At 35.7% G+C, this 14,543-nt stretch overlaps 1 protein-coding gene across 7 annotated transcripts in view; it reads right to left on the reverse strand.

Moving 5' to 3' along the window:
* Positions 1 to 1,016: 1,016 nt before the first annotated feature.
* Positions 1,017 to 14,543, reverse strand: part of C2CD5 (C2 calcium dependent domain containing 5) — a 99,444-nt gene continuing 85,917 nt past the window's right edge. For 2 of the 7 annotated variants that reach the window (XM_049882622.1, XM_049882626.1), the window contains 5 exons: positions 13,191 to 13,241; positions 12,224 to 12,295; positions 10,701 to 10,891; positions 5,428 to 5,574; positions 1,017 to 2,313 (listed from right to left, as the gene is read on the reverse strand). In XM_049882622.1, the coding sequence (XP_049738579.1) occupies positions 2,182 to 2,313; positions 5,428 to 5,574; positions 10,701 to 10,891; positions 12,224 to 12,295; positions 13,191 to 13,241 (593 nt within the window). In that variant the 3' untranslated portion in view covers positions 1,017 to 2,181. Of the gene's footprint in view, positions 2,314 to 5,427; positions 5,575 to 10,700; positions 10,892 to 12,223; positions 12,326 to 13,190; positions 13,242 to 14,543 lie in introns of all 7 variants that reach the window. The other 5 variants (XM_049882621.1, XM_049882625.1, XM_049882624.1 and 2 more) reach the window with 3 other exon arrangements.

Genomic DNA, 14,543 nt, shown 5'->3' on the forward strand with positions numbered 1-14,543 from the left:
GGGTTGGGTTGGTTGTCAAGGACCCTGACCACACTCTTCAAAAGCAGCAAGCCTGAGTGGTTAAGGAAACTCTAGCTTTCTGGAAATCAGCCTGGGCCTCGGTTGCGTGTACAACTGTTCATACTAACATGACCCATCTACCCTGTAAGGCTGTCTTAAGTATTAGCAATAATATATATGCACAGAATATGGCCAAAAACAGGCACTCAATTAGTGATAATTATATTATTATTCTCCTGCCTAGAACAGTCTCTAGAACAATCACAAAATACCTGTTGGATGAACAAATGGATGGATCAACCAATGGATGGATGCCTGTGAACAAATAGTGAACTACTGCAAACTATTTTTCAGGGCTGAGTGTATCATCATCTCCTTTGGGAATTTTCCTCACATCCCAAGCTACACTCACATTTTCTCACTTAATAACATAGGTTTTAGAGCCAGATTGCCTGGACTTAAATCTTGGCTCCACTAATTACTGGTCCTTGGGCAAATCACATAAACTCTCCAGTTCCCACAACTACAAAATGGTGCCTAACAATAGTATCTATGTCATAGTATTTCTGTAAAGATCAAAGGGGTTAATACAAAAATATATTTAGAAGAGGGTCTGGCTCAGAGTAAGCATTCAATAAATATTAGCTATTATTATACTACTACACATCACATTTTAAAAACTATTTGTCTAGCCACAGAAATGTACGCTCCATTAAAAAAAAAAAAAAAGGAATTTGTGTGTTATTTACTGCCTAAAAGAGTGCTGCAAGGATCCAGCAGGCATTCCATAAACAGTTGTTGAATGAATACATACCTACTCAAAGAGAATGAAAGCACCAAAATTACACATACACATCCCCAAAATTAGGACCAAGGACTTGGATACAGTAGGTGCTCAACAGGTGTCTGTTGACTGAAGGAATGAATGGAGATAATAAGATGGAAAGTCATGCAGACATCTGACAGTACTACATAATAGGAGGCAAAAAAGAGATTTAGGAATACTATTTGCTTTTATAAATATTTAATTTAAAAATAAAATTATAAACAAAATACAGAAAACTATTGACACCTGTGATAACAAGGAAATGATTCCTAATCTTTTGGGCAGTTTGTTATCCGGAAGAGCAAAATTGTGGGTTTTATTGTGCAAAGGAGGAATGTGATTTTTAAGGTTCATTTACAATGGATTTGACAGAAAAAGTATTTCTAGGTATACATTCAACATTTTACAGCATATTTACATTCAAGTTACACTTCCAAATTCTATGTCAAATACAGTTAAGTCACCATCAAAAACTCTTAAGCTATTACTATAATTCTGTTTATTTGGTAGGAGTGTAGTAGTGTTTTATTAGAAAATAAATTCACTTTCCTACTAAATCATTTATATTTTAAGTATTTCAACAATATTCACTGACATTTTCATCCCAGTTGAAGCCAGATGCCTTCTAGACAAACTAGATACTAACTGAAATTTGGCCAGTTATGAAATTATATAGTAATTTTTTGCACCCCTCTTTTTTCTCCTTAACGATATGATTAAACTTACAATGAAAGGACACCAGTTTTGATAAAATTATTTTTCTTTTACAGTAGTAACGGCATATTATACATACAAGTTGTGGAATTTTAAGTTCTTTTTAAAAGATGGCTGAAGCACTTTTCTCTTTCAATTGCTACCAAATTCTTCCTCAAAATAAAACACATTAAGAAACCTATGTAGTAGTTTTCTCAAAACTTTTCTCCACACATTCCTCAAATCAGACTATTTATTCACTAACGATTTGTGAATTTCTTAATTTTTCCAAATTACACTAGGGAAACTATATTGGTTTCCTTATAATCTTCCCCTTTCATCTTTTAAATTACGATTTTATTAAAATCAACATAAATTACAAACAGCTTCCATTTTTGCTATACCAAATTCTCTGAGAAGTTTACCTTATTGAAGGGTCAAGATTCTACAGGGCTTATCTGTCTAGACTAGGCAAACAAAAGTAAAGATTAGAAAATCTTATACCCAAGAGATACCAGACAAATCATATCTCCTCGTGATATATCAATTCTTAATTATCCCGAATTTAATTTAAGTTTTTTTAAGTCTAGGAAGACAGTTAACGACCCAACAGCGGAGAAAGATGATTTTCACTCAGTTGAGCTCTTTTTTTCTAATTTACTTCAGGTTGTTACTTCTCCTCCAGTACATGCAGGCTGGCAGTTGGCAGCAGGCTGCTGAGTTGATATCACTTCTAATTCAGATTCACGCACAAAAACCACTGCGTCACCACTTACATTTATAAGACACTGTGCCTATGAGAACAATAGGACATGTTCAGTCACAAACTCAATGATATGCTCTTACTCTTGTTATACTAGAAGCAGTACTGTAAAGCTGAAAAAGCACAGGCTTACAAATCAGCAGGAAAAAACCCAACAAAAAAATCAGCAAAGGATAAGAAGGCAACGAACAGAAAAGGAAACTAAAAAAAAAAAAAATGAATGTGTAAGAAAATGGTCAAGCCCACTGACCATTATAGTAATCAGAGATTTACAAATTAAAATGACAAGAGACTATTTCATATATATAGGCCAAAAAAAAAAAAAAGTAAAAATTGGATGTAACAAAGTGTCGGCAAAGACATGGGGTAACCATGCAACCACTCTGGAGAGCCATCTGGCAATATCTAGTAAGGCTGAAAAGTACATACCCTATGACCCACCAATTCCATTCTTATATGCAACCCTAGGAAAATCTTAAGCATTTACGCAAAAAGATAAGTACATGACTTTTTGCTGCATCATGTTTGTAACAGCAAAATTATGGATGCTCATCCAGAGGGGAATGAAAATAAATTGTGGAATATTTATGCCTGAAACACTTTAGACGTGAAAAGAAATGACAATATGGATAAATCTCCTAAACATCATTATGAATTAACAAAAGCAAGTTGCAAAGTGACACATAAAATATAAAACCATTTATATAGTTACATAAAGTTTAAAAATGTCCAAAATAACCTCAATGGAGGGGCACTTTGGCAATATCTACGAAGATTACAAAGGTATACATGCTTTGATCTAGCAATTCCATTTCTAAGACTTTTTCCTACAGACATACCCACATTTGTGCCAACTGCTTATGTCTGGGTGGTTCTGGCTGCATTGTATATAATGGCATAACATTCACTGGAAACATTTCTCAATGTTCCTCGGCAGGGAATTAAAGAAATTTTGTTTGTCCATAGCACAGAATGCTATAGAATTATAACACAAAATGAGAGTGCTCTTTCTGCCTTGAAATGGAACAATCTCTTAGAAAACTTAAGTAAAAGAGCAAGCTGTGGAACAATGCATGCTTCCAGTAATGCTTCCACCATTCGTGTAAAAAGCGGATAAAAGAATATATATTTGCTTGTATGTACCTAAAACCTCTCTGGCATGTTATATATTCTGGAGTGTTGTATCTCTAGAAATTACACTAATTAATTAACAAACAAATAAATACCTAATAACTTTGGTTGCATGCAGGGAGGAAAACTGATTGACTGGGACACAGGATAGGGAGAGGCTTTTCAAGTTTAAACTCCTTTATACTTTTTTGAATTTTGAGCCACGACAATATATTACCTACTCAAAAATACACTAAAAACATTTTTCTAGCTTTTTTTTATTGTGTTGAAAATACAGATAACAAAACATAGGCCATCTCTACAATTTCTACATGTATAATTCAGTGACACTGATTACTTTCTTCAAGTTGTGCATCCATTCTCGCTATCCTTTTCTAAATCATTCCATCACCGTTAACATAAACTCAATGCTCCCTAAGCAAAAACTCCCTCTTTCCCTTTCCTTCCACCCCTAGTGACCACTGGCAATATTTGTTTTCTATATATTTGCTTATTTCATATATGTGAGATCATACAGTATTTTTCCTTTTGCAACTGACTTACTTCACTCAGGGTGAGGTTTCCAAGGTTCATCCATGTTGTGGCATGCTATATTTATGCACGTGTAGTTTTAAAAATATAAGGGCATGCGTAAGAATGAGAAACAACAAAATCAAGAGGGTGGTTCCCTCGGCAGCAGGAGATCGGTCCACAGAAGTTTCAACCATATTTTTACTATTTTATTTCTTAAGCTGAGTGTCAAAATTTGCCAGTAAGTTGTCTTCTAGTTTCATGGCATCGCTATTTTTATTCAACATCACTAATAAAGGATAATACACCCTGAACAACAAAAATGCATAAACTAAGTGGGTCAATGAAAGCTGAAAAACCTTTAGTAAACAGCACCCTTCTGAAGATAACAATTTCATTAAACCTAACGATTTCAAAGTAAAGCTAAAAGTACTTTGAATCTCCCTAATGTCTTTTCCACCTCCTTGGAAACTCTATGGGGTCGCTATGAGTCGAAATTGACTCGACAGCAATGGGTTGGTTTGTCTGTTTTTTTTTTTAATATATTTAATGACAGCATCTCATTATCATTATAATTTTATCATTGGAAAAATAGGGATACTGGAAATGGAAGTAATTTGTCTTCGGTTACAATTAGCTAGATATAAAGCTGAGAACAAACTACATACACACACACACATACACCTATGCATCTATCTACACATACATGCATCTATTCATTCTTATTCCTACTCAAATGATCAATAATTAGCCTATATCAGAGCTTCCTAAGCTCTGTGTCTGCCAAGGTTTGCCAAGATATTGATACCCTCAGGTCTCATGGCAACCTCCTAGGCCAGAAACCCAGGGCTGGTTACCTCTAGCCTCAAGCATCTTCATCCATCTACCATAGTGTGCCATACGAATAACATCATTTTTGATGTGTGCCATGAAGAGAAGAGTAGAAAGCACTGCCTTAGTGATACTTCAATTATTATTTAATTTTTTAAGGAAATCTTTAATAATTTTAAGTGAGTTATTATCTTAACTCGAAACTGATAAAAAAATTTTATTCCAAAGTTTAACCTAAGCAACACCTCCCCTTTAACAGAATGATGTTACTTATTAGGAATAAACAAACAGTGGCCCCAACGTGGGGGACTCTTCACCAGCATGCTAGCTAGAACTGAACAGCATCACAGTCTACACTCTGCCAGACTATGAAGTGTGGGGTGCAGCATCTTCATTTCTTCTCAGTTAGCTATCACTGTATCCCAAAGACCCACAAAGACGTTGGTGGAAACAGTAACTTAGAATTTCCAGTAGTTAACAATAACAATTAGTCCCTTGGAATGTGAAAACAGCATCTGAGCTATGCATGACCATGGTTATTAATAAATTCATTAAACATGTTTAAAGCATCTAAAACTCAAGGAGCTCCAAAGAGCAATTCTCCTTTTCTGGGCAGGGGAGGGCCCTGGGGAAAATTCTCAGGTTCCCATCAGAGATTTTAACTGTATCTCACCTGGTTTTTATTTGGGTTCTCCATGAAAACACACTGCTTCATTATGTAGGAGACAACAGCATTCCCTCCTAATGCAGCAACATGAGCTCTCACCATTGCAAACACTTCAGCAATAAAAGCATGGAGAAAACCACTGACACCTCCTTCCTAAATGAAAAGCCACAAGAAAATTACACTGTATATATATGTGTATATATGCATGTTAAACAATACATATTAAAACATCCTAAATTATCTTAATATAATGCATGATACTTTTACTTTCCTTCATAATGGAAAGAATTTACTTATTGAATGAACGAATCAACAAACCTTTAGTAAGCACATGTCTGTGATAGAGAATAGTATCCTCACTTTACAGATCATAAAATTGAGGCTCAGAGAATTTGTCATTTGCCCATGGTCAGTCAGCTAATAAGCAAATGGCAGAGCAAGAAGTCAAACTACTCATCTATCTTCAATTATCTCCCCCTATCAGTTGTTCCCATCACCACTCAAATAGATATTAAAAAACCTCTGCTATCCATATTCCTGTTCTCAAATATGTCCAGTCACAAATGCCATTCTGGGGCTTCTCAAATATATCAAGCATTTTCCTGTCTCAGAGTCACTGCGCATGCTGTTCCCACTGCCTTGAACAATTTCCCTCCAAGATAACTCTTACTTTTCCTTCAGGTCCCAGTTTAAATGTTACTTCCTCAGTTCCTCATGAAACTTCCACGGCCATCAAATCTAAATTAAGTTCCCCGGTAACAGTCTCTCATAGCTCCTATTTCTTCATATTACTTACTATCATTAGCAATAATATTAGTTATATGATTATTTGTTTAATGTCCACCTTGCCATTAAAGTGTAAACTCCATGAGGTCAGGGACTGCATCTGTTTTGCTCGCAACTACATTCTAACACCTAGTACAGTAGATGCCCATAACAAGGTATTCCACACATATCTGTCAGGGAATGTAATCCACTGGCTCTAATGGAGTGTTTAGCTTGGGGGGACTTCCCCAATGCTCAAAAATAAACAAAACAGAAACTAAAGGCTAGCTAATACCTTAAAATGCTTTTGAACCTAAGTTTTTCACAAATTTTCATGGAGGTTACTTATAGTCTAAGGAGGATTTTCCAACTTCAAACTGGATATTAAAAGTAAAACTTAATGCACTGTTAGAAAACCATTTCACTAGCTCACATCTTTCTGAAAGCCCAGAGGATTTTGGGGATACACCTGTGCTAAGGTACCCCTTTATGTAATTAAGGGATTCAGTGAGTTGTTTCAGTTTGTCTCCAACTCAATCATAGCTCAGTACAATTTTTTTTTCCTTTATCAGTTTTCCTCCTGCCTATTAAAAGAAGAGTAGAGTAGCACAGACTACCGAGGCGAAATTTTAAAGAGATTTCATGACCGTGAGCAAAAAACTCCCCCAGGCAATAAATGAATTTAAGATATTGTACTATAGTTAATACTACAGGTCTCTGTGAAAAGAAATCTTCCATAAAGTAACATTTTGGAGGATGGGACCTAAACAGTAGAGAAAGCATTTAAAAAATAAGTTTGTATGGATTCGAAACAGTACAGTATCTAAGGGCTATTAACAGCAAATGCCAAAAGGCTAATTCACAAATCTATGCCAGCTTCTCACACTCAACCTTCTTTGCCAAACTTAAACGGACACAGAACTATCATCTATTTCAATTCTACATTAAAGATTTTTGAGAATATCTTAAGATAGCTTACTTTCCATTTCAACATAATTACAGTATGATTAAAAAACTAATTTATCTTAGAGGAAATATCCATCTAATTCATTCAATAATCTATCAGAAGTCATTCATTTATTTTCAAAATATATTGTATTTATTCTGTGTCAGGCACTGTGCTAGGTGCAGGATGATGAGCAAGATAGTTAAAAACAGCCTAGAGGCTGTAATTCCAAGAAAATGTAGGAACCCTGCTGGTAAAACAATGGGGGAAAAACATAGTTAAGTCACCTTTATAATGAATATTCTGCCGAAGTAAGACCTGAAGAGTTTATTGGGTTTAATTTCCCTATTCGTAATATTAACTTGCTCAGCAGCTCTATTTAACAAAGTAAGACAAAAGAGAACTATAATTTTTTTTTTTTTTGAGTTTAAATTCCTGCATTGTGAAAAATATAATAGGCTGACCCTGGTTCTCAACTTTGACCACATCAAGTAAAACATTATAAGTATCCTTGTTGTTAGGTGCCATCAAGTCTATTCTAACTCACAGCGACCCTATGTACAACAAAACAAAACACTGCCCAGTCCTGTTTGACCTAATTGTTGCAGCCACTGTGTCAATCCATCATGTTGAGGGTCTTCCTCTTTTTCACTGACCTGCTGCCCTACCAAGCATGAAGTCCTTCTCCAGGGACTGATCCCTCTGGATAACATGTCCAAAGTACACGAGACAAAATCTCATCACCCTTGCTTCTAAGGAGCATTCTGGCTGTACTTCTTCCAAGACAGATTAGTTCGTTCTTCTGGCAGTCCATGATATAGTCAATATTCTTGGCTAACATCATAATTCAAAGGCATCAATGCTGCTTTGGTCTTCCTTACTCATTGTCAAGCTTTCACATGCATATAAGGTGATTGAAAATATCACAGCTTGGGTCAAGAACACCTTAGTCCTCAAAGTAACATCTATGCTTTTTGACACTGTAAAGAGGTCTTTTGCAGTAGATTCACTCAAGGCAATACGTTCTTTGATTTCTTGACTGCTGCTTCCACTGGCACTGATTGTGGATCCAAGTAAAACGAAATTCTTGACAACTTCAATATTGTCTCTGTTTATCTTGATGTTGATTACTGGTCCAGTTGTGAGGGCTTTTGTTTTCTTTATGTTGAGGTATAATTCATAATGAAGGCTGCAGTCTTTGATCTTCATCAGTAAGTGCTTCAAGTCCTATTTGCTTTCAGCAACTAAGGCTGCGTCATCTGCATATTACAGGATGTTAATGAGTCCTTCCTCCAGTCCTGATGCTGCACTCTTCTTCAAATAGTCCACCTTCTCAGAGTTTTGCTCAGCATACAGACTAAGTATGATGAAAGGATACAACCCTGACCTTTCCTGATTTTACCACACATTATTCCCTTGTTCTGTTTGAACGGCTGCCTCTTAGTCTATGTACAGGTTCCGCATGAGCACAATTAACTGTTCTGGAATTCCCATTCTTCGCAGTGTTACCCATAATTTGTTAGGATCCACATAGTTGAATGCCTTTGGATAATCAATGAAACATAGGTAAACATCTTTCTGGTATTCTCTGCTTTCAGCCAGGATCCATCTGACATCAGCAGTGATACCCCTCATTCCACAACCTCTTCTGAATCCAGCTTGAATTCTGGCACTTCCCTGTCAATAAACTGCGGCAATCATTTTTTACTGATCTTCAGTAAAATTTTACATGTATGTGATATTAATTATATTGTTCAATAATTTCCACATTCTGTTGGATCACCTTTCTTTGGAATGGACATAGATATGGGTCTCTTCCAGCTGGCTGGCCAGGCAGCTATTTTCCAAACATTATAAATACTATTATTAAAAAACAGAGTTTAAGGATATCCAATGTTAGATGAGAATTTGAAGAAACAATATTCTCAATGTTTAAGACAGTAGGAGAAAATGGGCACCCTTACCCATTTTCAGAGGAAAGAAACAACAGAGAAAAATTATATAAAATATTTCCAAAGACAAAAATCTATCTAAATGTGATCCTTTAAAAATTGTCATCTAAATACATCTCAGGCAAATAACTAGTGAGAAAAATAAGCTGTTTTGTCATTGGGCTATTTTAAACCACTAATCAACTTGGATAAATTTATTTTATTTACCGTATGATAAAGACCTGGAATTTCTAACAATAAATGGGTTTCGGCCTTACACAACTCTTGCGATAATACTCGATGCTCTAACATGAAATATAGAATTTGGGAAGTCTATACTAGAATCAATCCAGATAGGTTATTGAAATACATATACAGTAAATTATTTACACTCATGCAGAACCTATACAGAGACCAAGGAGCAGTCATTTGAACAGAATAAGGGGATGCTGTGTGGTTTGAAATCAGGAAAGGTATCCATCAGGGTTGTATCCTTTCACTATATTCAATCTGTATGCTGAGTAAATAATCTGAGAAACTAGACTGCATGAAGAAGAATGAGGAAGACTCATTAACAACCTGTGATATGCAGATGACACAACCTTGCTTGCAAAAAGTAAAGAGGACTTGAAGCACTTACTGATGAAGATCAAAGACTACAGCCTTCAGTATGGATTATATCTTAGCACACACAAAAAACAAAAATCCTCACAACTGGACCAATAAGCAACATCATGATAAACAGAGAAAATATTGAAAGTGTCAAAATTTCATTGGACATGGATCCACAATCAACGCCCCTGGAAGCAGCAGTCAAGAAATCAAGCTATGTGTTGCATTCGGTAAATCTGCTGCAGAAGACCTCTTTAAAGTGTTCAGAAGCAAAGAAATCAACTTGAGGACTAAGGTGTGCCTGACCCAAGCCATGGTATCCTCAATCACCTCATACGCATTTGAAAGCTGGACAATGAATAAGGAAGACCAAAGAAGAATTGATGCCTTTTATTTTGTTGTTGGAGAATAATACTGAATATAGCATGGACTTTGAGAAGAATGAACAAATTAGGATGGTGAGACTTCGTCTCATGTACTTTGGACATGTTATCAGGAAGGACCAGTCCCTAGAAAAGGACATCATGCTTGGTGAGGTAGAGGGTCAGAGAATAAGAGCAACACCTTCAATGAGGTGGACTGACACAGCGGCTGCAATGATGGGCTCAAACGTAGCAATGACTGTGAGGACAGCACAGGACCAGGCAGTGTTTTGTTCTGTTGTACACAGAGTCACTATAAGGTGGAATAGACTCAACAGCGCCTAAGAACAACGTTAGGCCCTTGTGGCGCAATGGTTAAGCACCCAGCTGCTAAGTGAAAGGTCAGCTGTTTGAACCTACCAGTGGCTCCAGGAAAGAAAAGACCTGGTGATCTGCTCCATAAAGATGACAGCCTAGGACACCCTACGGTGTAGTTCTATTCTGTCCTATAGGGTTGCTTTGAGTCGGAATTGACTCAACAGCACACAACAAGTTATTTTTGGCAAAAAGAAAAAAAGCAAATTGAAACTTGCTTGGTTTGGTACTAATATATTTAATCAGAGAAAATTCACAATAATATTTAAGTAACTTCTATAAACTTACCTCACGAAGAGAAGTAGTTTCCCGGATAAAAAACATGTTAATTATTCCAAGGTATTTAGTTATTTTTGCTCCCGGAATGAAAGAAAGAGGTGTCATCTTAACGACCCCAACTGTAGAATTGGCACAAGACGGAGTAGAACGATTCCGGAAATTTCCTTCACCCATTGGACTTGCTTTTTCAACTGTCACAGCTAAAATTGGGGAAAGAAGAGAAAGCATCAAGTCAGAGGCTGGTAATTCGATTATTTCCCAAGGTTTCCAAATAAGTGGTGACAACATTCAGCTGTCTGTGAGGCTAAGCCATGTCATGAAAGAAAAGGAATTATCATGCACTGCATGCAATTTAAAAAGAGAAGGAAAGAAAAACATAAAGGAAATGCTGGAATGGAATTCTTTTGGAAGAAAAATGGCATTCCTGCAAAAGAAAATGTTGATGCAGTGTAGCTACACACAATGATTGGTTATAAAGTGAAGAAAAAGAAAAAGCGGCAGAGCATTAAAAATTATCTGCTGTAAGAACACGTTACAAAGAGTGTGAAAGTTGTTTTATTTCCCAGTGCAGTTTTTTCCATCTTTTTTAGACGACTTCGTCATTGTCAACTTGTAGATAAACCTTATGTTAACTAGTTGTAACAGATTTTTTTCCCCAAACTTTTCGATTAAACAAACTCACAATTCTAAAAACTTAACAAATGACCTTGGCTGACAGTTGATTGTTTATAAAATAACATAAATAGTAATAAAAAAAAAAGCTACCTTTTATTAAATAACTACTATAAGCTATTTATTAAATAATTATTATATTATATACATATATATATATATTACCCTTAAAACAACCCAGCAACATAGGTATTATCAACCCCATTTCACACATGAGGAGCTTGCCCAAGGTCAACAGCTATTACAATGCCACTTCTAGGATTCACGTCTAGATCTGGCTGGTTCCATATCCTGTATTCTTTCCTCTAAAACATATTTCCTTCCGCCTTTAATGTACTGTAAACTCTTTCACTCCAATACATTTACCTCAAAGACTACCAAAATACTTGGAGTAAAAATAAAGAACATATAACTAATGAGTCTGATTCTAGCAGTAAGAGAAGAATTAACTACTTCCTCTCTAGAAATCCCTCATTCTTTTAGCCCTCTGAGTATCACACTTAGTAAACTGACATATGCCATGTACTAAATAGTACCTTGGGTCCTTGAAGAACACCTTTTCAAAACGAGAACTGTTAATTTCCTTCTATGTAGAAGGACATAATATCTATTGCATACTTGTAAGAAAACCTTCACTAAAAGTAAAAATTTTAAAACAGAATAATATAGTTAAAATTACTAAATCTACAGGCCCTTCAATAACTTTTGCTAAATAACCATTAGACTCTGCAGCTTTCACACTCCAATATGACTGATTGGCAATGTTATTACTGGGTAGTAAGGTCTAGCCTTCACCACTGGGGAAATCAGGGATATGCTTCTCAGATCATCATCACAATGTGGTAGAAACATCCGCCTACTTGTCTTAATTGATCCGCGCCTTATGGTCTGAGCTTTCAGTTTAATGAGCTCTATCCAGCTGCTGCATCTGTCTGCAAAGGAACTGTAATCAACTGACGTTGCTGAAAACACAGACAGAACACAAAAGAAAAAACAAAGAAAAAATATGGATGACGTCTCTTGCTCGTCATAACACTCCTTTCGATGATGTAATTTAACCATAACTTAGAAAAAAAGAATGGTCCTTTTCAAGTCAGATAAGAGAGATAGCAAAGAGTCAAGCTTTAGACACTGATTTGTCCAAAACCAAGTTCTCAGCTGGCTGAGCTTTTGTGGCGATGTCAGAGACGTGTGTGGGGTCTCTTAGGGAGTGTATAACTGGGGTCTAATGAAAATATCATCAAACAACCACACACTGTGCTTTACGATAATTTTTTTACCACTACTTTACAATGGTTTAGGACTTTAATCTACAATCCAAAATTTATGAATATTTCCCTTCCCTATTTTTACTCTAAAAAATAAGAATCAGATGATGAATACATGAAAAAAAAAAAAACACTAGTTGACTTAATTTTTATTAAAACACTTTTCCACCATTACTAACAGGAATGTCGAAGTGTTATTTTTGTCACTATTCTGTTTACAAGTCTAATTTCAGCATCAAAAACAAAATAAGCGAGGGAGATAGGTGTGAGCCTAACAAGTCCCCCTCTTAAAAAGATTAACTTTTGCTAAGCTAAGAAAAATATTAAGGAGCTAATATTTTATTTTTAGAAATTGGGAAGCTATTAAAATACTTAAAAAAAAACTGAAATACTAGCTTCATTAATTTTTTTTTTTTTAATGCACTCTATCTCCAACAAAGTCACTTTTTGGTGTCTATTCCATTGTCCAGTGCATTTCTTCAATGTCTGTTATTTATATGCACCAAAGACCTAGAATTTCACACCTTTGGTGACTATTGGCTTAATTAGACAAACTCACCTCTCTGTGCAGCTGGTATACCTGAGTTAGAACTTGCACTCTCCAGGTGTTCTAATAAGACAATATGAACAACATTAGCTTGGGTGCTAAGTACAAGCCAGTATCTCTTCTTTGCTGTTTGTTAATACCTTCTATGAGTAAGAAGAATAGGAGGAAATCTTTATGGTTTTGTTATGAAAGCGAATCAAATAGAAGTATTAGGTTTAAAATGCAGTTTCTTTTGATATATGAAAACTAGTTCAGTTAATAAATATCATGCCAAGAAAGACTTGCTTACTATAACACAAAAAGACTTTCAGAAACTTTATAGTCATGACAAATTATAAACACAGTAACAAATGTTAGTAGGATAAAAGTAGGATGAGAGGAAACTGGATAAAGAGTCAGTATGTTTGGAAGAAAATCTGAAGTGAAACATGAAAGGAAAATGTCTGGGGGGAAAGGGAGACAGTAAGATTAGAAATTAGAAAGTAATGACTGATGTCTCACAGACAAACACAAGTTGCTCATTAGCCATGACCTTCCCTTCCCACCAACCACCACTAACTGCTCCATTCAAGGACTTCACTATCAACTGCTCCCTCTAGTGGTATCAAGACTTTGTAAACTGATCTCTACACAAGTAACTACAAGTAACTAGGGAACTCCAAATTAACCACGCCTTTTCTTTTTTTTTTTTTTTTCCAATAACCTCATGAAAGCAGCATCTAGAATTTTTCTTGTTTTTTATATGCTTATTACAAACATTTAAGGAACTGTACAAATTTAAACAACACTATACAAAAAAAACTTTACAATCTGTTTTTTAATGTTCAGGCTCTACTCCCTCTAGCATATTTGAATTTCTGTTTCAAAGAATTTTACAACTGAAGAATAGTATTGCCGGATTGGACTGGAATATGGGATAGAAAATGATACTGGTGAAGAACGAGCTTCTTGGATCAAGTAGACACATGAGACTATGTGGGCATCTCCTGTCTGGAGGGGAGATGAGAGGGCAGAGCAGGCCAGAAGCTGGCCGAATGGACACGAGGAGAGAAAGTGAAGTACTGTGCTCTCTCATTAGAGGGAGAGCAGTTAGGAGTGTATAGCAAGGTGTATGTAAATTTTTACATGAGAGGCTGACCGATTTGTAAACTTTCACTTAAAGCACAATAAAGATTGATTAAAAAAAAAAAAGAATAGTGCTGCCAAGTTAGAAATAACTAATGAAAGTCACTGAGAATAATTTGGGTGAGCTGGGTTTAAAAAAAAAAATTTAAATTATGTACATACATATTTTTCTCTCTACTTAATGTGCTGATCTTTTGGGAAGACTCTTGAATTAATACAAGTTAAAACTTTTCAAAAATA

This window comes from Elephas maximus, chromosome 4 (assembly GCF_024166365.1).
Source record: "Elephas maximus indicus isolate mEleMax1 chromosome 4, mEleMax1 primary haplotype, whole genome shotgun sequence".
NCBI lineage: Eukaryota > Metazoa > Chordata > Mammalia > Proboscidea > Elephantidae > Elephas > Elephas maximus.